The 25,374-nt window shown below is 46.4% G+C and overlaps 1 protein-coding gene across 1 annotated transcript; it reads left to right on the plus strand.

Moving 5' to 3' along the window:
- The first annotated feature begins 776 nt into the window (after nt 1–776).
- LOC143268245 (aldehyde oxidase 3-like) lies at nt 777–24,190 on the plus strand. The gene is made up of 12 exons (XM_076549420.1): nt 777–873; nt 2,586–2,695; nt 4,385–4,569; nt 5,442–5,604; nt 5,910–6,002; nt 10,928–11,097; nt 11,676–11,790; nt 12,150–12,272; nt 14,596–14,692; nt 17,579–17,703; nt 21,747–21,880; nt 23,976–24,190. Exons 1-12 carry the CDS (start codon nt 777–779, stop codon nt 24,073–24,075), a joined length of 1,512 nt encoding a protein of 503 aa, XP_076405535.1. The 3' UTR covers nt 24,076–24,190.
- Nucleotides 24,191–25,374: the final 1,184 nt, after the last annotated feature.

The following is a 25,374-nucleotide window of genomic DNA, read 5'->3' on the forward strand; positions in this document are numbered from 1 at the left end:
AGCACCCCCGTTAGAGTAAAACCTTGATGCTAAGATGAACGTCCACTGTGTGACATGGCTGTGGGCCAGGAGTACCCAGATTCTCTGGGCCTGGCCTCCTTCTCAGTCTGCTCACAGGTGGCTTCCTCCTGCCACAGAGTCGCTCCAGAAAACACGCCCAATCAGATGCGGCTGTCAGCTTTCACATTTCTCGACAATTTGAAAGGCTAGCTCTTCAAGCTTCCCGGTTTACACAGACACATGGGTGTGTCTATGTGGTTGAGTCACACATGTTAACAAATGGCTGAACAAATTGGAGTAAGACTTTGGGAGGGGAAGTTGGAGACCTCTGTGAATTAGACAGGGCCTCCAGGCTGGCTTCTTGGTCATGTCCTGCAGTTCAAAAACCCCTGATAGCTCTCTGAGGCCTGGGATATAAGACCCAAACTCTGGTCTACAGAGCGAGTTCCAGGACAGGCTCCAAAGCTACACAGAGAAACCCTGTCTCAAAAAACAAAAAATAAAACAAACAAGCAAACAAAATCCAAGCTCAGTAAGTGTGCTAAGCGCCCCCCTGCCCTTTTCTATTTCTGGACTCAGATGCTCTTGCTCTGGGGGAAATTCTCCCAAGCCAGCCCAAGAACTCACCACCCCCTTGTGCTTAAAGCTCTAGGCTCTTCCGACGGCTCCCTACGACGTTGAACAAAACTCCATACGCCCGCCATGGGAAGCCTATGGCTCCACTCACCCCTCAGAACGTCCCGTTACCCACTCTCTCCCTCGTTCACAGTCTTGCCATGTTGGCCCTTTTCCTGCGCATGGAGTATGCCGCCCTCTTCCTGGCCCAGGGCCTTTGGCGTTTCTTGTTCACTCTGGCTCAGCTGCTCTCTCAGGGTTTGGCATGGTTGGTGCTGTCTCGTTACTTGGGACTGAACATTTTCTGGTCACCTAGTAGCACCCTTGTTGCCATGGGTCTGCCAGCCTGGTTTGTTTCATGGACAGCATTCGGTGTTCCCACTGCTGCTGCCGCTCCTCATTTTTCCTCTTCCCCCTCCTCCTCTTCTTCCTCTTCCTCCTCCCCTCCTCCTCTTCCTCTTTCTCTTCCTTTTCCTTCTCCTCCTCTTCCTCCTCCTCCTTTTCCTCCTTCTTCTCTTCTTAACAAAGTCTCACTGTGTAGCCCTGGCTGTCCTGGAATTCCCTATGTAGCCCAGCCTGGCCTCGAACTCACGGAGACATGCCTGCCTCTTCCTCCAGAGTGCTGGCATTAAGGGTGTGGTCCTCCATGCTGGCTCTCTCACTGCTTCTTTACATTGGTGACTGTGTACCGTTTCTTTTTGCTTTTTTTCCACTAGAATACAAGCTCCAGAAAGGCAGGGATGTAGTGTTCAGTTCTCCACCGGGTGCCCAGGGCCTCTGAAGCAAGTCTCAGGCGACTGGAGAAGCTCCCCCACATCTGCAGTGATTACAGATCCCATCCCCCCCCCCCCCTGCCCCTGGTCGCTCCCCGTCTGTTTGCCACCAGAACAGAGGAGACTTCCCAAGGCAGAGACAGTGAGCCTGAAAGGTGAGTGGGAGTTGATCCCTGAGAACTGAGAATGAAGAAGGCAGGCTGAGGGAGAGGAGCCCGTGGAGACCCAGGCCCTTCCTATGGCCGTTTTTGTTTAAGGGGGACACAATGCAAGGGCTGCTTTAAGGGTTCACGTGCTGTTCAGCCCCTTAGTCTCCCTTTTGGGTGAGGGCGACTTGAGTCTGCAGAGAACACAGGGTTGCCACGCACCGGAGCTCCCAAGCTGCCCATGATAGAAGCCCACGTATAGAGGTGCTCCAGAGATCTTTACTGTGATGAGCCCTCCAGGACAGGCACTCGGAGGAGAAAACAGTTCTGTGCACTGAAGTTGGATTAAGGTGTCAGATTCAGGTGATATGCAAGCACTCTGGGGCAGGTAAACAAATGTATTAATTTCTGGGAAACTGAAAACCGACCTGAATTCTCCAGAGAGGTGTTTCTCAAGTAAAGAAAACTCTTGTTTGCAGGAACTCTTGGGATGTAAACAGATTGAGGGAAAAAGTACTGCTGTAGCCAGGGGACCCACCAGGTGAGGTCTGCAGACCTCTGGCTTTTACCCCGTCACAAGCCCTCACGGTGCTCGGCGCTCAGTTTGGAAACTGTCCACTTTAGAACGAGCAAAAGGCTCTGTGGTGAGAAGGTGAGATGGATACATTTTCCAGGTTTTTCTTCACTCTTAGGTCTTATTCAGGACACTGGGAGAGAGCAACCATTTGTTTTCTGTACTTAGAAAAAAAAACTTTTAATCTCTTATTTGTTCTTGGAAAATTTTTTACATTTAAATCATTTTTTTTTTTTTTTTGAGACAGGGTTTCTCTGTGTAGCTTTGCGCCTTTCCTGGAACTCACTTGGTAGCCCAGGCTGGCCTCGAGAACTTACAGAGATCGGCCTGGCTCTGCCTCCCGAGTGCTGGGATTAAAGGTGTGCGCCACCACCGCCCGGCTTGGAACCTGTTATTAGAATAGGAATACCACTGGATATTATCAAGAAAAGATCTCCAGTGGTATAGGCCTTTGATGAAATGCTTTTGCTTTGGCAGAAGGAGCCCAGCAAATCCCTCTGCATGATCGCTTTCTTGCCGGACTACCAGATGCAAGCCTGAAGCCAGACCAAGTGCTCATCTCCGTTTTCATGCCCCTCTCTGGGAAGGTATGAGGTCACAGGGTTACAGTATCCACTGGCATCGCTGGTCTTCACCCTGAATTAGCCTTGGCATAGAGAAGCACAGAATTTGTAGCAAATGCCTTTTGCTTGCAGAGGTGCAGATAATTTCAGATTCGATGTAACCAGCTCCTTCAACAATGTCTTGCAGCATCAGAACATTGTGTTCTTTCCCCGCCTAGCTCTCAGGCTCAGGACACTTGGATCCACAGAGCAGTTCAGTGAAAAGGACCGATGTCCTCAAGGGATAGGTGAGGAGATGGCACTCCAAGAAGGTTTTATCATTTCAACCAAGATTTGTGGTGAAAGGTTGGTGGAAACAGGAGCCCAAGCCGCCACCAGCCTCAAAAGAGCTAAGTAGAAGAGTCATCTTAAAATCACTTGGCCTTACTGTACCAGATTAATGTTTCCTTTAAATTATTGATAATTACAGAGATGTGCATGATGGGCCAGTGAGCTCCGCTTATAGGAGGACGCTCTCAGCATATCAGGCTTTCACGTGGTCATTGGTGGAGAAATACAGCTTTGACACACTTTCCGTTCAGTCACAATATCTGTTTGCTATCCAGAAGCTTGGGCAAGTGTTTGTTGCTGTAGTATCTCAGGTTTTGTTTTTGGGAGCAGTTCAACCCAAAAAGGGAAAGTGGTCGTCACTGCCAAGCACACTCATTTCGTTGACTCTTGCCCACAGCATCATTCATTCACTCGGCATTCGTTGAGGGGCTTCTGGGCAGGTGGAATGCCAAGGACAGACTGAGAAGTCACTTTCACTTACCCAAAACATGAATAGATATCTTTTCTCTGCCAGGGCCTAAAACAGATTACAGTTTTAGCCAAAGTTCAGAGATGTAGCCAAATAAATTAGAACAATAAAATTAAAGATTCGCTGCTGCTGACTGAGGAGCAGATCTTAACGTTGAGAGCCTCGTGGGCTAGCTTCAAAGATGCTACGACTTCAAAATGAGTTTTGCCAAAGGAGAAGAGAAACGGTGTTCTAAGCACGGAGACTATTCCGGGGTTCAAGTGTCTTAGTGAGAGTATCTGTAGTGAGTAGGAGGACTCAGAAGTTAAAAAGAAAAGCACATTCCATGCTCCATCACCCACATTGTATTCCTGTCACCCCCCCAAAGTTCAACCTAAATCAGTTCACGAGGAGAGAATCAGATAAATCTAGTTAGGGACAGTCCACAAACAGTCTGTGGTTCCCCACATTCAGTGTCATGGAAGAACAAAGCACAGTACTCCCTCAGAACAAAGGAACTAAGGGGGTTGTGACCATGCCACCTTCACCATCCAAGGCAGGGTTGGGGTCCCACCTGCACGCATGTAGAAATGTGAATGTGAACAGTATGTCAGATAATAGCATCATACCATTACCTGCTAATAAGGCTTGCTGTTAACAATGACGTTGACATGGAGCTATAGAGGAGAAAGCCCTTGTATTTTAGGAGTTACATATAGACATATTTAGTGAGGAATCATCCTGGTGTCAATGATTCATTTCAACAAAGGTTGAGTGTGTGTGTGTGTTAAGCTTAAGGGTAGACATATGTGATTAGTCACTGGTAAATCCATGAATCTAAGTGAAGGATATATATTTATTTACAGTTCTGCTCTAAGACGGCTATGGATTTGAAACATTTCAAAATAAACAGCCGTTCTTCTCGTTTTTTCCAGTGGGAGTTTGTGTCAGCTTTCCGACAGGCCCCACGTCAGCAAAATGCCCTTGCGACGGTGAACGCCGGAATGAGGGTTGTTTTCAACGAAGACACAGGCACCATGGCGGACTTCCGCATCTTATATGGAGGCGTTGGTGCGACCACAGTCAGCGCAAATAAATCCTGCCGGCGGCTGATCGGAAGGTGACTTACAGACGCTTGCTCTTCCTGGGTGAGTCGCTGTCCTTTGAACAGTGCCAGGTGACATGGTTGTCAAAGGGGAGGAAGTGTGCCTTCTCTCTGTGGCCGGAGCACTTTGGAGTAAGCACAAGGAAACAGCTCGCCCGAAGACGGCGTTGGTGTGTGCTATGCTCTTCCTGTGTGAGAAAGTAAATTTGAGCAACCTTTGTTTATATTTTAGGTTTCCTTTGGTAAGTGTACCAGGCCTTTTCTTGGGGGCCATCAACCAGTTTCCAAATCGTGACGCAGAGACCTATTCTTAGTTTTGAATGCTTGGCTTAGCTTAGCTGGCTAGCTCTTTTAACTTAAATGAACCTGTTTGTCGTTAATCTAGCTTTTGCCTCGGAGCTTTCCACCTTTCTTACTTCTGTATACCTAACTTTCACTGCTTCTTGGGTCTGCTGGCTGGCGGCTGCCTGGATTCCGGCCCCCGGGTGTCTCTCTCATTCTCTTCTCTCTTCTTCTCTCGTTCCTTCTTTCTCTTGAGCCTAGATATCTCCTCCTATTCATTCTCTCTGCCTGCCAGCTCCGCCTATCCTTTCTCTGCCTAGCTATTGGCCATTCAGTTTTTTATTAGACCAATCAGGTACCTTAGGCAGGCAAGGTGAAACAGATGCAACATATTTACATAATTAAACACACATCCTTACATCATTAAACAAATGCAGCATAAACAAATGTAACACACCTTTACACAGTTAAAGTAATATTCCACAGCATAAACAAATGTAACACATCTTTGCCTAGTTAAAATAATATTCCACAACAGGTAAGTATTAAATACTTGTTTGGCCCTGCCCATACTGAAATGTTTACATTCCTTTCCATGTGCCCAGATGTTGGGATGAAGGGATGTTGAATGAAGCTTGCCAGTTGGTTCTGGAAGAAGTCTCCCTGCCAGCATCAGTCCCTGGAGGAATGGTGGACTACTGTCGGACGCTGACCATCAGCTTCCTCTTCAAATTTTACTTAGAAGTGTTGAAGCAGTTAAAGATGAGGGTAAAGTTGTGGTTGTCCTTAGGATGCCCTGGGGAAGAGAGTTTGTTCTAGATGCTTCTCCAGCCTCTGGGAAGCTTAAGGGAACACCATGTGCTGACCTCACTATAGTTCTGTTTGTGAGCTACGTTTCTGAGGACCATGCTGAATGAAACCCGAAGCTCTCCTTAAGTTCACTCAAACTTCCCCAAAGCAATAAAAACAAAAGTCAGAAGACCGTGCAGCAACAAACATTTAAAATCCTGTATCTCAACTAAATCTCCACAAGAAGTACTCTCCATTAAATAAACTATACGTCTGTATTCCAGGATCCCCGTGGATACCCTGACATCTCCAAGAAACTCTTACATGTTCTGGAAGACTTCCCTTTGACCGTGCCGCAGGGGATGCAGTCATTTAAGGTCGGTACACTTTCTCAATGAACAGAATGTGGTAGAATATTATTTTAGGGTGTGTTACTTTTGTTTTTGTTGCATTTGTTTAATTCTGTGAAGCTGTGATACTGTGCCTGTGTGAAACACCTGACGGTCTAATAAAGAGCTGAATGGCCAATGGCAAGGCAGGAGAAAGGATAGGCGGGGCTGGCAGGCAGAGAGAATATATAGAGGGAGAAATCTGGGAGGAAAGCTCTAGAGCCAGAGAAGGAGACATCTCCAGCCATCCAGCAAGCCACAAAGAAAGGTATGCAGTGATAGAACGGGAAAAGCCCAGAGGCAAAAGGCGGATGGGATACGTTAAAGCTGGCTAGAAACTAAGCCAAGCTAAGGCCAGGTATTTATAAGTAGGAATAAGTCTCTCCGTGTGTGATTTATTTGGGAGCTGGGTGGTGGACTCCCCCCCCCCAAGAGTAAAGAACACCACCAACAGGACAGCCAAATGGGGCTGCAGCTGTCTTTTGACCTGGTTTTACTTTGGATCTCAAGTTGCTACTGTGGTCTTTTAAGAAAGGTTCAGCTATGGAATTACATTCATACTCAATAGTCAGAAAATGCAGTAGAATGGTAGTTTCTATTGACGATAGCCAACAAAACTAAATCTCTAGAAATAAAATCAGGAAAAAAATATGCAGTGCTTGTATAAAACAAACTCTTAAACTGCTGATAAACTTTTTCAAAGAACTTATATTTGAATTAAAAGAAACACAGGTCATAGTAGGAAAACATAGCATATAAAGATAATTTTCTCATAAGTAATGTAGATATTAAATATATTTCCAATCATAATACTGAACAGAGTTTTGGAAATTTTGATTTCAAGGTTTATCTAGAAATCTGGAAGCAGGCATTGATACAAACCAGTAACGAGGAGTGGACCCAACCCTCCTCAGCCCTGACGATGCTCAACCTCTAGCTCTAGGAGCTAAACATATAGGCACTACACTAAACATCATAATCATTACAGGATTCAGGAACAGACTGAAAGATCAATAAAGCAGCACATAGTCCAGAAACAGACCAGGAAGCGTGTCATCGTGAAAACAAAAATACATTTCAAATCAACAGTCAAATGGGGGGTTTAAGTAAAGACTTCTATGTGAGTCACTTTAAAAATAAAGAACAGAGCCATGTTTTCTACCTTACAGTGCATGTGAAGTCCCGATTTATTACTATTTTAAACATTAAAAAGCAGCAACATGAAATCACTAGGTTAAGGGGTGTGCAGATTCTGAGGAGGTCTTCCAAACAGGACTGACACCCAGACACCATGCAGGAAAGCCTGACAGATCCAGCCACATAAAAGAGAATGCACGAGCGATTAAAAAAAAAAAACATGCACAGCAAAGACTTTTACAAATGAATAGACGTAAAGAATTGACAGATCACTGGGGAAAATTTTTTTTAACTACCACGTTAAAATAGACAGAGCCTCACTCGGAATTTTTTAAATGCATTTTAAGACAACTGTGAGATAAATTTTCAGTCTATCGGACTGGAATAATTTAAAATCTTCATCGTGTCCAGGTCTCACTGGACTTGAAGTATTTTTCTACAAACCCGGTCTCATAGAATCAAGTTGCTGAAATAGAGCAGCCTATTTGTGAAGGTAGTGGGGCTCTCTGGGATCCCAGCAGCAGGGGGCAGCAGAGACCTCCTGTGCTGTGTCGATTCATGTCACACCCTGGTTTTAAGAGGCTTTTTCTGTTGCGTTTTTTCTGAGGCAACGGTTAAACAAAAAGAGACAGCGTTATCCGTTCCTGTCACTGTCTCAGTGGCCGCTGGCTGGAAGTTACCTGGAGAGCCTCCTTGCCAGGTTTCACACTGCTTTGCTGAGGAGACATGAATGTCTGTTCACCCCACGTAAGGGAACCACTGAGGGGACAAAGGAAAGAGCCCAGCCAAGTCCAGCTTGGTGAAACCATGAATGTATTGGACTAACTCATGGGGGCATAGGTGAGGGATTACTTACAGGACTATGGGTAGCCCCCAAACAACTGTGTCACCAAAAGGTCCCACCCCAGTGGCGGGCCAGCCCTCCTGACCTTTCTAGTCACTCATGTAGAGCTCAGACTCCTGTTTCCATCAACAAAGGTGTTGCTTACACAGGCTTCTCTGTCCTCTGCTCCCATTAAAGAAATCCACCACGGGCCCAGCTCAGATGACTGCCGTGATGGAGCTCTCTGTACTTAACTAGTAATGCAGATTAATTTTTTCTAGTGCTAGCTATGATAAAATACCTCAGGTAAATCAACTTCCAAAGAGCAAAGGCTCATTTACCTCACAGTTTCAGGAATTGGCCCCTATGACTGGTTGGCTCCCATTTCAGGGAGACCGTGGTGAGGTAGAACATCATGGAGGACAGTGTGTTGTAGAACCAAGTTGCTCACCTCATGGCAGCCAGGAAGCAGGGATGAAGAGGAGAAAGAGCTGTGGTCCCGATCCTTTCTCCAGGCCCCCAGTGATCTAACTTCCTTCTGCTAGGCTCTGCCTCTTGAAGGCTCTACCCCTCTTCCCAGTATCACCCCAGGATGGTCACCGGGCCTGCAACATCAGGTCTTTGGGAAGATAATTCAGACCTAAATTATAGAAGGAAACATGAGAAAACTTTATACCCATCCATTGGTGCCTGTCCTGTCAACAGAGCTGCCTTTAGAAGTTTTGATGTACCCTTCAGGGTTGGGGAAAGTGTGAACTGAGAAATTAGGGTTATGTACACACACACACACACACACACACACACACACACACACACACACACACATATAGATACACACACACTGTTTTTTATTTCTTATTAGAGAAGTAAAGTGTGTCCTTCAATTCTCATACAAATCTAAAGCATATAGCAGAGTTTTTTTTTCAAGACAAGGTTTCTCTGTATAACAAACAGCCTTGGCTGTCCTGGAACTTGCTATGTAGACCAGGGTAGCCTCGAACTCACAGAGATCCTCCTGCCTCTGACTCTTGAGTGCTGGGATTAAAGGCATGCACCACCATAGCCCGGTTTAGCAGAGTTAGTTTTTTTTTTTTTTAAATCATTAATGAGGAAACTAATTTTTAAAAAATCAGTGAATAGAAGTGAAAGGGATCGAGTTTGGTGAAATGTGGCTGATTTAGATGCAAAACCAGAAAATACCTTGCAGAGAACCTGTAACCTTTGAGACCATTTTTTTTCATACAGGGAACAAATAACTTGATTCTCTCTGGGAAACAAAATCAAACCCTGCATGTCCCCACATAACTGTGCATCTCCACCCCACCTCAGCATCATAGGAAACGGAGCAAACCCTGCATGTCCCCACGTAACTGCAGTCTCTACCTCCCTTCAGCATCATAGGAAACGGAGCAAACCCTGCATGTCCCCACGTAACTGCATAGGCGGATTCCAGAGGCTTGCTGGCCAGCCAGTCTAGCTCAACAGCAAGCTCCAGGTTCAGTGAGAGAGGTCCTGCCTCAAAAATAAGGTGAAGAGTCGAAGACACTAGATGTCAAGTTCTGCCACTAATTGATGACACTGTCTTCAATGGCCTCTCACTGAGGTCTATTTATAAACCATACAGGTTTCCTCAGAAAATAGGTCTCCTAGCCGCTAGCTGTCACAAAATCTTTGTTCAGGTGGAATCCCTGCTTGTCTCTCTTTACCAGGTGTGAGCACCCTTCTGTTTTACACAGTGAGGGGGGGGGGACTCCCTCCCAGACCCCGGATCCGTCACAGACCACCCCCGAACACCTGTTTCACGGAGATCCTTCATCAAGCAGGGAGGAAAGTTAAAGTGGCTGCTTTCTGACTGTGCCCTTGCAGATCCATTCTTAAGAGAAAAGGGGAGGTCGGGGTTAGAATGGGCTGGGGTGCAGTGGGAAAGGAGGGAGGGGAGGAGGGAGAGGGGGAGAGGACACAGGAAAGGGGGAGGGACATCTGTCCAGAGGACAAAGGACGGCCTCTGGATAGAGGGAGACAGACATGGCACATGGGCAAATGGAGGTTTATAAAGGTAAAATGGGAAACCCCAGGTTAGGATGAGGTGTTTAATTTTAATTGGACATGTTAATAAGATGAGCCAAAAGGGGCTTCTGGTTGTTGGACTTTGGTTGTCAGTCTCAGGAGGAGGAAGTGACCAAATAAAGTAGACTGTAGCAGGAATTTTAAAAGTTCTTATTAATAAAATCAAACCCAAGGCGAGTTATTGGGGTCCATGCTGGTAGATCAGAGAGACAGAACAAGCCACAGCTAACCTCACCTGGTCAACTTCTCAGCTGGTCTTGTTTCCTCAGAATGGAAGCTTCTGAGTCCTCATCCCAATGGCTCTCAGCTGAACTGCTGCTTCAAAGCTTGAATGCTTAACCAGCCACATGCTTAACCAGCCAAAATCTTCTAGTTTCTGGTCCTCACGCCTTATATATCTTCCTGCTTTCTACCACCACTCCCTGGGATTAAAGGCGTGTGTCACCATGCTTGGCTATTTCCAATGTGGCCTTGAACTCACAGAGATCCAGAGGGATTTCTATCTCTGGAATGCTAGGATTAAAGGTGTGAGTGCCACCATTTTCTAGCCTTTGTATCTAGTGGCTGTTTGTTCTCTGACCCCAGATAAATTTATTAGAGTACACAATATTTTGGGGAACACAATACCACCACAGTAGACCTTGATTTTTAGCAAGGCAGAGGGAATGGGGAGAAGGGCGAGGCCTGCCAGAGTCACGTGCTGGAGTGGGCTAGTGTCCCTTCATGCAGATAGGCAACGGGAAAGAAGAAAAACCCATGTTGAGCTGAACTGAGCTGCTTTGGAAAGCTTGCCTCAAGAGAATGGGTAAGACGGCCACTTCCTGGTGGATCCTGCTGACCCTGGTCTCTCTTAATCGTTTCCTTCTGTGTTCTGTTCTTAACACAGGGTGTAGACCTCCGGCAGCCCCTGCAAGACCCAGTCGGGCGTCCCATCATGCATCAGTCTGGCATTAAACACGCCACAGGGGAGGCAGTCTTTTGTGATGATATGTCTGCCTTGGCAGGAGAACTCTTCCTGGCCGTGGTAACCAGCAGCAGGCCACACGCTAGAATCATGTAAGCGATCATGGTGGGGTTGGGAGGCTTGGAATACCCAGCGGGTACCTAGGGACGAGGTTGCCTCTTGGCAATTAATCCACTCAACACACTGGAAACACAATCTGAGCATGTATCTTGAAAACACAACATGAAGGGAAACCGTGGATGTGGGAGTGTAGAAGAGGAAGCCCCTACTGTATGGACAACTTTTTTCATCTGAAGAACTTGCTGTTGTTATCTGAGAATTTAATGGGGCAAGAACGACTTTCCTGCCTGTGAGACCCCTCAAAGCTGTGATCCTCTCTGTCTTTTATGACAGTCTACCTTCAGAGGAGCCCATTTCTCAAAGTGCCAGCCCCTGAGCACTGGCCTAGGGAAGCAGGCATGGACTCACCCTGGAAGGTGAGGCTAGTTTGTGCCCAGTGGAACGAGTGTCCTATACCTCCAACATCATTTGGCCCGTGTTAAGACTCCATATTGTGGACTTGCCTAGTGATGCTCATGTGAATCCGGGGAGTTCCTCAGAATCTCCGTCTTCCCTTGGATGAGGTCCTCACCGCTGGGTGACACACACTATGGTTTTATTTCCTTTCCAGTTCCCTCGACGCCTCTGAGGCCTTGGCATCCCCTGGTGTGGTTGATGTGATAACAGCTCAAGATGTTCCTGGTGACAATGGCAGAGAAGAAGAAAGCCTGTATGCACAGGATGAGGTACTGGCAGTGGCTCTCCCCTGGTAGAGATCATTGCACCAGGGCTTTGTGTACATAACCGCCCAGTGACCTGAGACTACCTGTCTGCTAAACCTTGCTCTGTAACTGACTTGGGGCAGTGAGAACCAGCTAAGCAGGCACACTTCTCCTTTTAAGACCAAGACATTGAGGCTTGGATACTTTGGTGACTTACCTGAGGCATATCAGTAGAGGCGCTGTTTATGCCAGCCTGTGCTCTGGGATACAAGTCACCCTCCCCGCCCCAATCCGGAGCACAGCCCTGCTTCCTCCCTGGCTGACAAGAGGAAGAAGCCATCTTTCATTCTCTCTCATGTATCCTCTGCTCTGCTTCTCCTCAGGTGATTTGTGTGGGTCAGATCGTTTGTGCCGTGGCTGCTGATACTTATGCTCATGCCAAGCAAGCCACAAAAAAAGTGAAGATTGTCTATGAAGATGTGGAGCCTGTGATCGTGACAGTTCAGGTAACTTTAGCATCTGCTTGCTCTTGGGGCCACCTGGCAGTGAGTTTTGGTAGGAAGCGTGAAAGGGTATTGTTAGAGGGAGATTCCTTAATTTATGGCATTTGTCACACACTCTGGCAATAATACTTACAGAAAAAAAATTCTGGAAGTTTCTTGACTTCTTCTTTCCATCAGATACTTCTGGCTAGAAATGGGCCTCCAACCCCACTACAGACCACTCCTGGGACCACCAGCCCTGAGGACACCTGAAACAAATCCTTCTGGTTTTCCCAATTTCCAAGTTTAACACTTGAATCTTAGAAAGTTCACCCCTTTGCCTCTTAGGTGGATTTGAAGATCTGTAAATTTGGAATTCATTTCTCTTAGCATCTGCCCTGGGTTCCATCTGCCCGGGCTCCATGTCATCTTTAAGTTTTCTGTTGCCCTACATGGGACTGGCCCCTTCCCCGGAGTGTGGAGAGGATCCTTTTGCTTTTCTTCACATTTTTCTAGATTCCAAGGTAAACTGCAGCAATTCCTTCTTGCATTTTGTGGCCAGCCCACTAGAGAAGGAAGCAGCACCATTCACCAGGAGAGGGCCAGTGATGGGAATCGGGGGCATTGCTTGGCAGGCCAGACAGCCTGCTGAGTGTTCTCTACTCTTTTACTATGGACTCATTAAGATTTGGCCACAGATCCCTACAGCGGGGTCACATACACTTGAAGTCAAGTGCTAAGAAAAATAAGAGATGAGCAGAGTTAACCTTACCACACTGGCTCATTGCATCAGAATAGACCAAGATCAGGAGGGTTAAGGACTGGTAAAGAGGTCAAAAGCAAGATTGAAGCATTAAGGGAGGAAGGCTCAGGTGGACGCCTTAACAATATTTCTGAGTATGGCTCAACTTCTGACTTCCGTAAGAGAGAAGATTAATAAATTAGCTATGTAAGGTAGGTGTACAGAAGATAGGCAGCAACTGGAAACATATCTGCCAGCCACAACGTAGGCAGACCACAAGAAGAAATTACAAATGGCCAATGTGTGATGCTGTGAATAAAAGAAGAAAATTAAGAGCTATAATGAGCTGTCGTTTTCCACAAAAATACCAAAGTGTGATAACACTGAGCGGGTGAGCTGTAGGAAAGGAAGCGGGTATTGTCTTATCTTCCCGAGATGAATAAGAAACACAACAATAATCTCTGTGAAGGAACATTAGCAACGTCTATGAAAAGTCTAAGCAAATAAATCCTTTGCCAGCAAGCCCAACATAGGATCTTATCCCCAGGCTCAGACTGCCCACCTGCAAGAGAAGGTTTTCAGAATCATTCCCTGCACCATTGTTGGCAACAGTAAACACTGAACACAAGCCCAGGTCTCCTCTGTGTAATGGAACTAAAGCTTGGCAGAGCACTTGCCTAGCATGCAGGAGGCCCTGAGTTCAACCTCTTTGAACCAACACACACACACACACACACACACACACACACACACACACACACACACACACAGAGGAATTATATGGAATTGTGTGTACTTTTTTATGAGCACATTCTCTATCCCATGGGTACAGAAAGATCTCCAAATCGTACTGATAAATGAAAGGCAAAAGTGTGAATAATGAGGTGAAGAATATAGACTTATGTTTATTAGTATTTGCATATATCTGGGAGAATACATAAAAACCTAACGGTAGTGCTCACCTTTGGGGGGTGCACCCACATATGTGCACCCACAGGAGGACTGCCTCTTCACCAATCTATGGGGATGCTCTCTCACTTTGCAAACGCTGAAATATGTTGTTTAATTTCAAAAAAAGTTTTAAATATAGCTTTGAAGAAAAAGTGAACCATTCACAAAATAGAGTCAAAAGAACAGCCAGCTGAGACTTTGAGAGGATGTTGGCTAAAGTAAGGGACTCGGTTATGTGTCTGATTCCAGCTACTGAAATTATTCTTTTTGTCACACTCATCAACATATCTGGCTATGACGGGAGGGTGGAGTGAACTCCAAAGCTAGTGCAAGCGTTTAGGCTAATCTAGCTGTAAGCCTCCATAATGGGTTTCTTCTGAAGATTAAAGAACACTCGTGTCCTGAATTCAGGGAAGATTGATGTGCGGTTGCATAATGGGCTGGAGTACACTGTGATCGTGTCTTCCAAAATGTGCCGGCTCAGAAGACAGGATCTAAGGTGTCCCCAGACTCACTGAGAGACTAGCCAGTCATGTGCTGGCTGGGGAATTTTGAAATTAATGCTTATCACTATACATGGGTTTCAGTGTGCAGGATCTGCAAATGACGAGACTGAGCAGCATGAATAACACCTTTTATTTGTTACCTTCCCAGGACGCACTGCAATATGAATCATTCATCGGACCTGAAAAAGAACTGGAAAGAGGAAATGTTCAGTCAGCATTTCAATGTGTTGATCAAGTCCTCGAAGGTGAATTCTTTTGGGGAGGTGTTCAGGGAGGTGGTTGAGACAGGGTCTTATTCTGTAGCTCTGGCTGGCCTCAAACTCACTATGTAGGAACCAGGCTGACCTCAAACTCACAGAGATCCGCCTGCCTCTGCCTCTTGAATGCTGGGATTAAAGGCGTGGTCTACCATACCCAGCCCTTTGAAGCTGAATCCTGAAGTACTTTCTTCTCGATTATAGGAGGTTTTAATACATTGATACTGCGGCTTCTATGAACGTTGAAGTGATGCTGTGGTGTATCCCAGCACTCCGGATGCTGAGGCAGGAAGAACATGAGTTTGCAGGCAGCTTGGGCTGGGGCATAGTGAAACCTGTCCCCAAAGCTAAGGGTGGGGGACACAGCTCAGTGGTAGTGCTTGCCCAGCACCTCCAAGGCTTAGATGAACTTAATGAATCCTAACTCTTCTTATGAAGTGAGCTATGAGGGGGAACACCCAGAATATCAGACTCAGAGAGAATTCTGGGAAAGATATGGAAGAGCTTGATTCATTGAGAAAAACAACAAACAAACAAAACAACTCTACTACCTTTGCAGACAATGGAAAACATTTGGTATTTTTGAATAGGAAAGCGGCAGGGTCTCAGTTGCCTATTAGAACACTTGGCAGAAAAACTCAGATTGAAACGGGATGGATGGGTCCATCATGGCCAGGTCAAAAGTCACCACAAAGTCCCCGTTGAGAGAACTGATGCTGTCTGGCAGGAGAATGTAAGTGAAGAGTTAGGCACTGACTAGATGTGACCAGCAAAGAACCTAAGACGACTCTGAAATTACAGACGTGTTGTCCAGGGGAAAAGTGATACTATTAGCAACATGGTTGACATCTTGGTGGACAGACAGATGAGGGATCCAAGAGGCATTGACCATACCACCCACAAAAATGAGATGGAATTCATCAGCAGTTAAGAATTCAGAGGCTTGGAAAAGAGTGGAGCTGGAGACAAGTTTTGGGTGGATCCATAAAAATCAGTCTGGTCCTTAAAGGAGCAAAAAATACCTAAAAATCCATTTAAAATCCATATTTAACCTGTTTCCACAGGGATTTGACATGACCTCCAGGTAATAAGACCAAACCCCCGGGGTTCAAGTCGAAACTGATGCTGTGAAAAGAAAAATTTGAGACGAATTGAAGTTAAGAGTTTAATTGAGTGAAAATGAGTCTCAGATTAGGGGCTCTGAGGAGTTCAGAGCTCTCTGCTCCCAGGGGGTGGACAGAAAGATTCAGAGACAGGAAGAAAAGTGGGTGGAGAAACCGGTCAGTTGGCGGTTTCTGATTGGCTGAAGCTCCGCGGCTGGGATTAGCGGAGACTTAAAAAAAAAAAAAAAAAAAAAAAAAAAAAAAAAAAAAAAAAAAAAAAAAACCACATTCATGAATTAGGTTGAAATTCATCATTGCAAGTATGGAGGCACTCTGGGGCCGAACATAACAGCACTGCAATGAAAGTTACAGTCACCAAACACTAAACACTAGGAAAGGAAGGGGCAGGAAGCAAAGGGGGCGGAGGATAAGAGGGGCCGAGTCTTCAGCGAGGATCTGCTGAACCCCTTACAGCTTCAAACCTGTTTCCCAGAGAAGTGAAGTTGGATGAACATGGTGATTCAGGGATGTTCACCAGGGACACTCAGCCCTGGAAGTCAATCGGGGCAGAAGAGTAAACACAGCCTAGAAATCCAGACCAGTTTACGAGCTGTATTTGTGGATGGATCGTCAACACTCCAGTCTTCTAACTACTCCTTTACACACGTCCACCTTCTTGACTGCAGACCAGCCTTATTGTTTGTTTGTTTTTCGAGACAGGGTTTCTCTGTGTAACAGGCCTGCCTGTCCTGGCATCTGCTTTGTAGACCAGGCTGGCCTCGAACTCACAGAGATCTGCCTGCCTCTGCCTGATGAGTGCTGAGATCAAAGGCTTGTGCCACCACTGCCCAGCCAGCCTTATTTTTTAAGAATCGTTTCTACATTTATTTGGGGGTGTGGTGGTGGGGTGCAAGTCTTCAGCCTTGCCATCAAGTACCTTTACCCACTGGCCCATCTCACTGACCCTCAAACTTTATTTTTTTAACACCTACGACAGATCATAGCTTTCTGAAACTTTTACTTGCTAGTTAGGCGAAATTTGTAAATGGAAGGAGGAGGAGGAGAGACAAATTTATCCTGCCCCCCTCCTCCTCTCCCTCATCATAAACACCATTTATTCTTTGTACCTGAGGTCTGTACTCTGTCTGCGTTGTTGTGTGGGTGGGGGTACATTTTGTAGTGTTGAGAATCCGACCCGGACCCTGACACTTGCCAGCCAGGTGAGCACTTTACCACTGTGGGTCCTAGCGAAGTCTCTTCCAGCTCAGTGGGTAACTGAGATGTGGTCTGTGGTTTTAATACGTCTAACAAGCAAATGAAAAGACATCAGGCTGAGTGAGTGTCACTGTTCCAGTACAAGTTTCTGTATGCTATGTAAAATCATTAACTGTCCTGGGCAGTCTCGTTGCAGAGATGAATTTACCCTTAGATAAATCATCTTGTACTTGAAATCCCAGTTGTTGCTCAAGCCAACAGAAATTAATTTCTAGTTCTTAAGAACGCACTGACATGAGTAGGTAGGGAAATGGAGCCAAATGCATAGGAGATTTTAAATTGCATATAATTAGCCAATTATGCATAATGACAGCTGCTTATGGGAACATTGTCAAATTGCAATGATTTATTTTTTTTTAAATCAAGACAGGAAACTAAATGCTATTCCCATGACCTAAAAGAAAATCATGACATTTAGCAAAACATGCCATACTCCACTTCAGATGTTTCTAAAGGATGTGTCTCTAAAGCTACGTGTGTTTGCTGTGTCTAAAAGGGGAAGTGCACTTTGGAGGCCAGGAACATTTTTACATGGAGACCCAGAGCGTACGTGTGGTACCCAAGGCAGAGGATAAAGCAATGGATGTATATGTATCAAGCCAGGATGCAGCATTTGCGCAGGTAGGTTTCATTTTAACGTGCCATTCATCTGACTTCCAGCTATGAGATCAAGGTAGGAGATACCAGTTAGACCAAAGTTGAACATCAAGTCACAGAGGCAAAACCGAGCCCCGATTTTTAGCAGCTCCTTCTGTCCTCTACAAAAGTCTATCCACTTCTCAGATGCCGGCTGCCTCCCGTCTCACTGGGAAATAAACTGAGGCTACAGGGCTCCTAGTCTTCATCTTCCTGAAGTCCCTCCCACCTCCAGGGTGTGGTGGGGGGCCCTCTCTTCTCTCCAGTCGGAAGCTTTACATCTGCACTTTTAGCCCCGTAGAAACCCACATTTGCCTCTGCTGTGTTCTATGATGTCAATTTCTAATTATTTGCCACCTGTTCAGATCAGCACACAAAAACATGTTTGCCGTGTGTGCGTGGGGGTGGGGTGGGTGGACATGCATGTGAGCATGTATGGAGGCCAGAGGTCCACCTCAGACGTCGTTCCTCAGGTGCCACCCCCCTTGTGTTTTGAGATGGTCTCTCACTGTCCTGGAGCTTCCCAAGTATTCAAGGCTAGCTGACCATCAGGCACCAAGGGTCCACCTGGCGCTTCTTCCTCAGTGCCGGGACTGTAACTGGTCACCAGGTCACCCAGCCTTTTTTACACATGGTTCTGGGGGTTGAAATCTGGTCTGCGTGCTATTGCAGCAAGCGTTTTACCCATGGAACCATCTCCCCAGCCCAAATATGCCCCGGTCTTAAAAATAACCCTCCTGGCTGGGCTATGGTGTGATGAGTTCAAGGCCAAACAGTGAGATTTTTGTCTCAAAAAAATTAAGTAGGGAGCTGAAGAGATGGCTCAGCCTTCAGAATACATGCTGCTCTTCTCCAAGACTCAAGTTTGATTTCCCAGCACCCACACCAGGGAGCTCACAATCACTTGTAACTCCAGCTCCAGAGGATCCCACACCCCTAAGCTCTTCCAACATTTGCTCTCTCTCTCTCTCTCTCTCTCTCTCTCTCTCTCTCTCTCTCTCTCTCTCTCTCTCTCTCTCTCTCTCACACACACACACACACACACTTAAAATAAAATTAAAAGTGTTAGTTACCATGCGGCGCTGTTTACCCTGCGAGAAAAGTCACAAAGCACAACAAAACCCACTGTAAGAGTTTATTAGGAGAAGGGATGGACAGAAAAGAATGTGCTTAGGCCTACTGAAAGACTGGTACAGGAAGACAGGGGAGAATACATGAGATCCACCTTTTATGGACTCTCCCCCCCACGCATGCGCATACGGACTTACGTAGCTACACCATGCATGCACATAGATTTCACCATCACATTGTGCACAGTTATGTGACCACGCAGCGCACGGTTTCCGTAGGCTGTAAGGTTCCCGGAAATGACTAAGTGTCTTACCAGCACATGCTTGGTCATGGGGGCGTGGCTAGAAAGCCTATCAAAAAGTGTCCCCTGATTCACCTGGTGGCTTCACCTGGTGGCTAATTCGCTTCCATCTCTCCCTCTCTTCTGAGACACACTCTAAAAACAATGGCTTGCACTTCCCTCTTACACTTCAATCCACTCTTTCTGCCACGGCCACCAGTTGCTGCTGTTCCTCAAATCTAAGCCACGCCTTTCTCTCCTGTCCTGCGCATCCTCATTGCCTTCCCCTGCACACCATTGGTTTATTCTCCGTGCACCTTGCTATGGCTTCAAGTCCCTCCTTCTGCTAAATGACTATGATTTTTCAAAATAGAAGTTTACACAGTAAAATATAAGAAGGAAATGAAATGTGCTAAATATGTGTGTTTAGGCAAACACACACATAGCCATGTGTCCCTACAATATTCGCTTTTACATTCACAGCATAGTCATTCTTGGGAAGTTTAACTGCTACAGGCCACAGGAATATATCATAAGAACTTAGATGGTTATGGCAAAGTCACTACCTGGAGGGATCAAGGATTTCCTCCAGAGGAAGCCAAATTCCAAGGAGCATTTGGTGTTATTTGGCTTGTTATATATCAGCTGTCTTCTGTTATGAAAATCATGTGTGCCTTCATTTTTTCCCAATTAATTTTTTCCTAAGAAGGGCTAACAGTGTGGACTGATCACTCTTTGGACATACATGTTCAAGGTATTTAGAGAACAGCCTCAGGAAAGGCTTCCTTTCCCCCAGCCCATCCATTTATCCCCTTTCAGCAGGTATCTCCCTTGGCCACTTTCAAGGACTAGCAGAAATAACAGTCCAGACCACCACATGCTAGTCGCCTGATTTAAGGTAAATTCCACAAGGAGACACCACCTAGGTCAGATGGACCTTAAGTAACAGCTTTGTGCAATTTAGCTCGGACCCTCCTTTTCTTACAGCCTTACTAACTTTATAGACCTCTAACTCCTTACCTAACCACTTCTAGGACTATTTAGATAACCTTCTGCTCTGATACCTATGCATAGCCAGAACCCCAGTTCAAGCCTCCCTGTAATTACCATCAACTTTCTCTTTTTCCAGATCTTACCTCTAGTTCCAGATATCCTTTTAACTATCACCAGAGGCATCTAGCTGTACACAGGTTGCCTAGCGACCGAGCACACTTTCACTCACCCTGCAGAAAAACAGCAGATAGCTTGGGCAGATAAGGGTCAAAGGGATAAAAAGGCAGTTTTATTTTCAGAGAATTAAGATAGAACTTAGAGGTATGAGAAGACAGAGAGGAAGAGAGGAGTAAAGAACTTGAGGATGGAGAACTGAGAGGGATAAGGAGGATTTCGACCAGAAGGAACGTGTGGACGAGATGGAAGATGAGGAAGAGCCAGATGGGGAAGTACTAGCTGGGTAAGAATGGGATGAGAAGGACCTAGATGAGGCAGAATTAAGAGGAGAGAATTAAGATAGAACTTAAGAGGGAACAGTAGATAAAGGTAGAAAGAAATCGGACAAGAAAGGAACTAGGCACGCGAACAGAACTGAGGCTGTGTAGATAGGATGTTATCCCAGAGAAATAAAAGCAAGTGGACGATAGAGCTTGGTGTGCTGAGATTCTATTCCCTGAAAATAGTCCTCGCCATTAGTAGTTCTCTCGCCTGAGCCCCTGGGAAGTATAATATTAAGGCTGGATTCTCTAATATTATACAAGATTCAACGTTGATGAACACTGAGTCGTGGCCAAGTTTCCACAAGTGACTCCATCATGGCTCAAGGCTGCCCTTATCTGCTCTCTCTGCCCCAGTTCTGTCTTCCTGGGCCTCTAGCCTTTCTTAGACCTGCACAGCTCCCTAGATTGATTCAGGCCCTTCAGAAACAACATAGATTATCCTGAGTCCACAGACACTGTTTACCATCAGGTTTGCACAGCCCCGCCCCATCACTCACTACCCAGGATGCATCCCTCCCTTTCCAGCCAGGCTCCTCCTTTCTTGTGTGAGCTCTTTGTAGCGTGCTGTGCTGGTGCTCATGCTTTTCTACCCATCGAGGCAGGAGCAATTATTCCCTGATTGATGTCTGAGTGAAAGAGTAGGAGTCGCCATTCTTTAAAGTCCCCCTGCCGCCACCTCTCACCCAGCTTCCCTCTGGTCCATTTGCTTCCCCTCCAGATCCATCCCCTGGGTCATAGCAGGCTCAGATTTACCTTCGTGTCACATGGTCCGCTGATCAGCTCTGCAGGCCTGACTTGGAACTGTGTGATATTTCCTTTTGCATAGTGCATGACTATCTGTCTCTCCTGCCAGTTCGTTTGTAGAAGGTATTAATGCTCGGCCCTAAGAGACCCTGGGTAGGATTATAGAGACCGCCGTACAGCGAGGAGTGAGGAGCCCAGGGTGGCTATTTGTAATGCGATCTATCATCCGTTAATTTTGAAAAGCAACAGCAATGTATCCTTTCGGCAGGCATGTTGCAAGCATCCACAGCATTTTCTGCAGTCGGTACTCAAAATAGAAAAATATATCCTTACTGTAGGCAGTGAGAAAATGCTAAGGGAGTTCTTCGGTAAATGAACTTCTTGCTAATCACGTGGGTTCTGTTTCACCCTCTTGGGGGCCTGTGGCCAAATACTCACAGGAAATGGTGGCTTGCACCTTGGGCATCCCGAAGAATAGAATCAACTGCCATGTGAAGAGGGTCGGTGGAGCCTTCGGAGGGAAAGCAAGCAAGCCCGGGCTCCTGGCGGCCATGGTGGCTGTGGCCGTGCACAAGTGAGTGGATCTGCCAGCCTCTGTGTCTCCTCGGTATCCCAGTTCTTACCTCTCTGGTCCCAACAATTTCAAGAGCTTTCTTGGAGACACTCTCAATTCATGCCAAGGGGGAGGGCAGGCCTATTCAGCCTCACTACGGGGGGGGGGGGGGGGGAAGTCACTGCATTGGGGACAAGTTGACTCTCCTGTCTTCCAGCTTTCCAGCAGAGTCAGCAGCGTGGGGGTGGGCTCTGTCTCACACTCCTGCTGGGTTTTCAGCTCAACCACCAAGGAAACCAGAGTAAGTGATATAGACATTTTCATTGGTCTACAGTATGCACTGAGACATAGGCAAAAGCCCAGAGAGATGGAAGGTAGGATGGAGGGGATGTTATCCATGTGGGTGTTTCACTGCTCCTTACGGAAGAAGACACCTGGTAGCACATTAAAATTTTAGTGTGTTTAGAAGGACAAAAAACAGCTGACATCTGCGCTTTTTGGAAGAGCTATGTGGCTGGGGACTGCGGCAGGAGACTTGCTTTTCACTGAACCGTCTCTTGAATTTTTTAAACTGTCCTATGTGCGTGGATAACCTATTAAAAATAAATATTATAGTTACTACTGAGGCACATGGCTAACAAAGAGTTCTGATATAATGATGGAAGGGCCAGACCACAAATCCTGTAATCTCTGAGGAAGATCTGATATGCTCTCAGATAACTTAGAATCTAGGGAGAGTACCCAGAGTTCCCAAGCCAACCCATACACACACACACACACACACACACACACACACACACACACCCATAAGTACACTCACACATTCTCTCTCTCTCTCACCACTATGTCCTACAAAAGGACACAATCACGAAGATACGAACCATATGCTCAATGCAGTAATCCTAGCCATACTTAAGCAGACTCTGCTGCTAAGAGCTTCAGAACTGGGGTATTCTTCAGCGAACTGTGTTGATCTGATGGAGGCATGCCACCGGAGGTCTATGCCATTTTACTATTGTTGCTATTTTATCATTGTGGGTGCATGGGGTAAATACGGGCCAGGCACACTGCGGCACACATGTGTGGCACTCTGAGGACTGCCTCACAGACTCTGTTCTTTCCTTCCATCTTCATGTGGATTCAAGGATCAAACCCAGGTTGCCAAACTTGCATGCAAGCCCCTTTTCTCACTGAGCCATCTTGCCAGCCCATCCATGATGTCTCCTTAGAAGGTGGCATCTGATGCTCGCCTGGAGGGGTCCTGAGGCATGGACTGAAGTTGGAAATGTCCAGAGAAAACTCTGGAATTCCAACTGCAGTCATCTGGATATAACAAAATAAGGCTTAGCCAAAGGAACACTCACGAAAACAGGAGAATTAAAACCTAGAAACTTTGTAGGAGAAGAAATAAATGAACATGAATTGGTATTTGAATAAAGAATGCAAGGAATTAAAATATATAATTAGACTTGCATAGTATCTAGACCAGAGGTTCTCATCCTGTGGGTCACAACTCTTTCTTAGGGGTCACATATCAGATATCCTGGATATTAGATATTTACATGACGATTCATAACAGTACAAAATTACAGTTATGAAGTAGCAACAAAAATAATTTTATGGTATGGAAAGTAATTGTATATCACCACAGCATGAGGAACTGTTAAAGGGTCTCCTCATTAGGAAGGTTGAGAGCCACTGAACTGGACAGTGGCATCATATAAGTGGAGTGTGGCTACAACAGGAAATAATAAAAGATTCACCAAAGACTCCATATTCAGAGGGTTTTAAGCTTCCCAAATTACTCTGAGGGGGGAATCTAATTCACGGCTGTTGACCTTTTCTAAAAATTTAGTCAGGTCCGCAGCAGCCACAGGCAGACTTGACGGTGAATAGAGGTCCTGGAAAGGAGCTTCCATCGCCCACAGGCCCCTTCCCAGCCTCCTCATCCATCAGGAAGCAGCAGGAAACTCATGGCGTCCTCTCTCCTAGGAGAGGCTGCATCCTGGCTCTGTCCTTTCATAGACAGAACAAGAGCTGCTGCTGACACTCTGCAAACCTGAACTCAAATCTCCAATCTGTTAGAACTGTTTCTCTCACATCTGTTTCTCTCTAGGACTGGCTGCCCAATCCGTTTCATTCTAGAGCGTGGGGATGACATGTTGATAACCGGGGGACGTCACCCACTGCTCGGGAAGTACAAGGTGAGTGGGTAGCACAGTCACTGTACACATGCCGCTTCGGAGGCCTGTGGCTTGCAGCTCCAGATCTTCAGTGTGAGCACTCTGTGAAGTGAGAGATCCCACAGAACCACCGCACTGAGGCTTTGAACGACCTTTTAAAGTCGGGGACTCTTTTTTTTTTGTTTTTGTTTTTCAAGACAGGGTTTCTCTGTGTAGTTTTGGTGCTTGTTCTGGATCTCGCTCTGTAGACCAGGCTGGCCTCGAACTCACAGGGATCCGCTTGCCTCTGCCTCCCGAGTGCTGGGATTAAAGGCGTGCTCCACCACTGCCGGCTGAAGTCGGGGATTCTTATCTGAGTGCTTCCTGAAGGATTCCAGAGCCTCTTACTAACAGAGCACCGGGCAAAGCAGGGTGTCTCGGGGCTGCTAATCGCTTAGGCAAACAACTCTAGATAAGAGGTTTTGATAGGCACGAATTGCTTGCCCAAGGTGAAAGTTGCGTAACTATGAGAAGGCTCTGCGAAGCATCGGGCAATCGGTTCTCCAGAAGCTGGCTCACCCTGCTGCGTTCACTAAGCCCCAAATTCATCTTGGAATGACCCCTTTTCTTCGACAGACCCTAGCAAAACAGAACACCAACAGCCCTGGTCTTCTCACCGAAGCCTCGGCATTGCCGGTGTGACCCTTGAGTGGCTCCACATAAAAGGAGAGGAGATGCTAGGACAGAGGCTGGGGGCAAGGACACAAGTGAGCGGGAACTGGCATTTTCGGCTCCCACCGTGCCTGGGACCTCTGGAATACAGATGTTTCAGGATCTGACACTTCTCTCAATTGGACTCATCCTGTACATTCATGAGTCCAGTTCAAAATACTTCCTCCTTGCTGGAAGAGAGTTTTCTAACAACCTCAACCTGGTCAGAAAATACCGCTAAGAAACAACAAAGCTGGCCTCCCCTGGCTCCAACTGTAGACCCCGGAGACTTCAGCCCATGGGAGACTTGAACTGGAGCAGAAAGCGTGAGTGGCCCCTCACGCCACCGTGGGTCAGAAGCAGAACCTTGCTCAGGAGGACCTTCCCTGGGAGACTTCAGCAGCTGAACCCCCAAACCCCACAGTTCATTCTCCCCGACTGTTTCTAAGGAGTGCTTCCTGTGTGCCAGGTGCCACCCTGTCCATCCCTCCTGAGTACCTGGTGCATACTTCTAACCTTGGACATCTCCTTCTGAATCACATGGCCAGTGGTGGGCCTGTCTCTATACCAGGCCACTGGCTTCTTGTGCAGGAGGCCGGTCCTATCTTTACATGTCTGTTTTCTTAGTATCAACCATATAAA

The sequence above is a fragment of the Peromyscus maniculatus genome, chromosome 13, assembly GCF_049852395.1.
Source record: "Peromyscus maniculatus bairdii isolate BWxNUB_F1_BW_parent chromosome 13, HU_Pman_BW_mat_3.1, whole genome shotgun sequence".
Classification (NCBI taxonomy): domain Eukaryota; kingdom Metazoa; phylum Chordata; class Mammalia; order Rodentia; family Cricetidae; genus Peromyscus; species Peromyscus maniculatus.

Coding starts and splice junctions, on each gene's coding strand:
- LOC143268245 (XM_076549420.1), top strand. CDS start 777: ATGTTGGCCCTTTTCCTGCGCATGGAGTATGCCGCCCTCTTCCTGGCC. Junction 4,570..5,441: donor TGCCGGCGGCTGATCGGAAG/GTGACTTACAGA, acceptor CCATGTGCCCAG/ATGTTGGGATGAAGGGATGT. Junction 11,791..12,149: donor GCCTGTATGCACAGGATGAG/GTACTGGCAGTG, acceptor GCTTCTCCTCAG/GTGATTTGTGTGGGTCAGAT.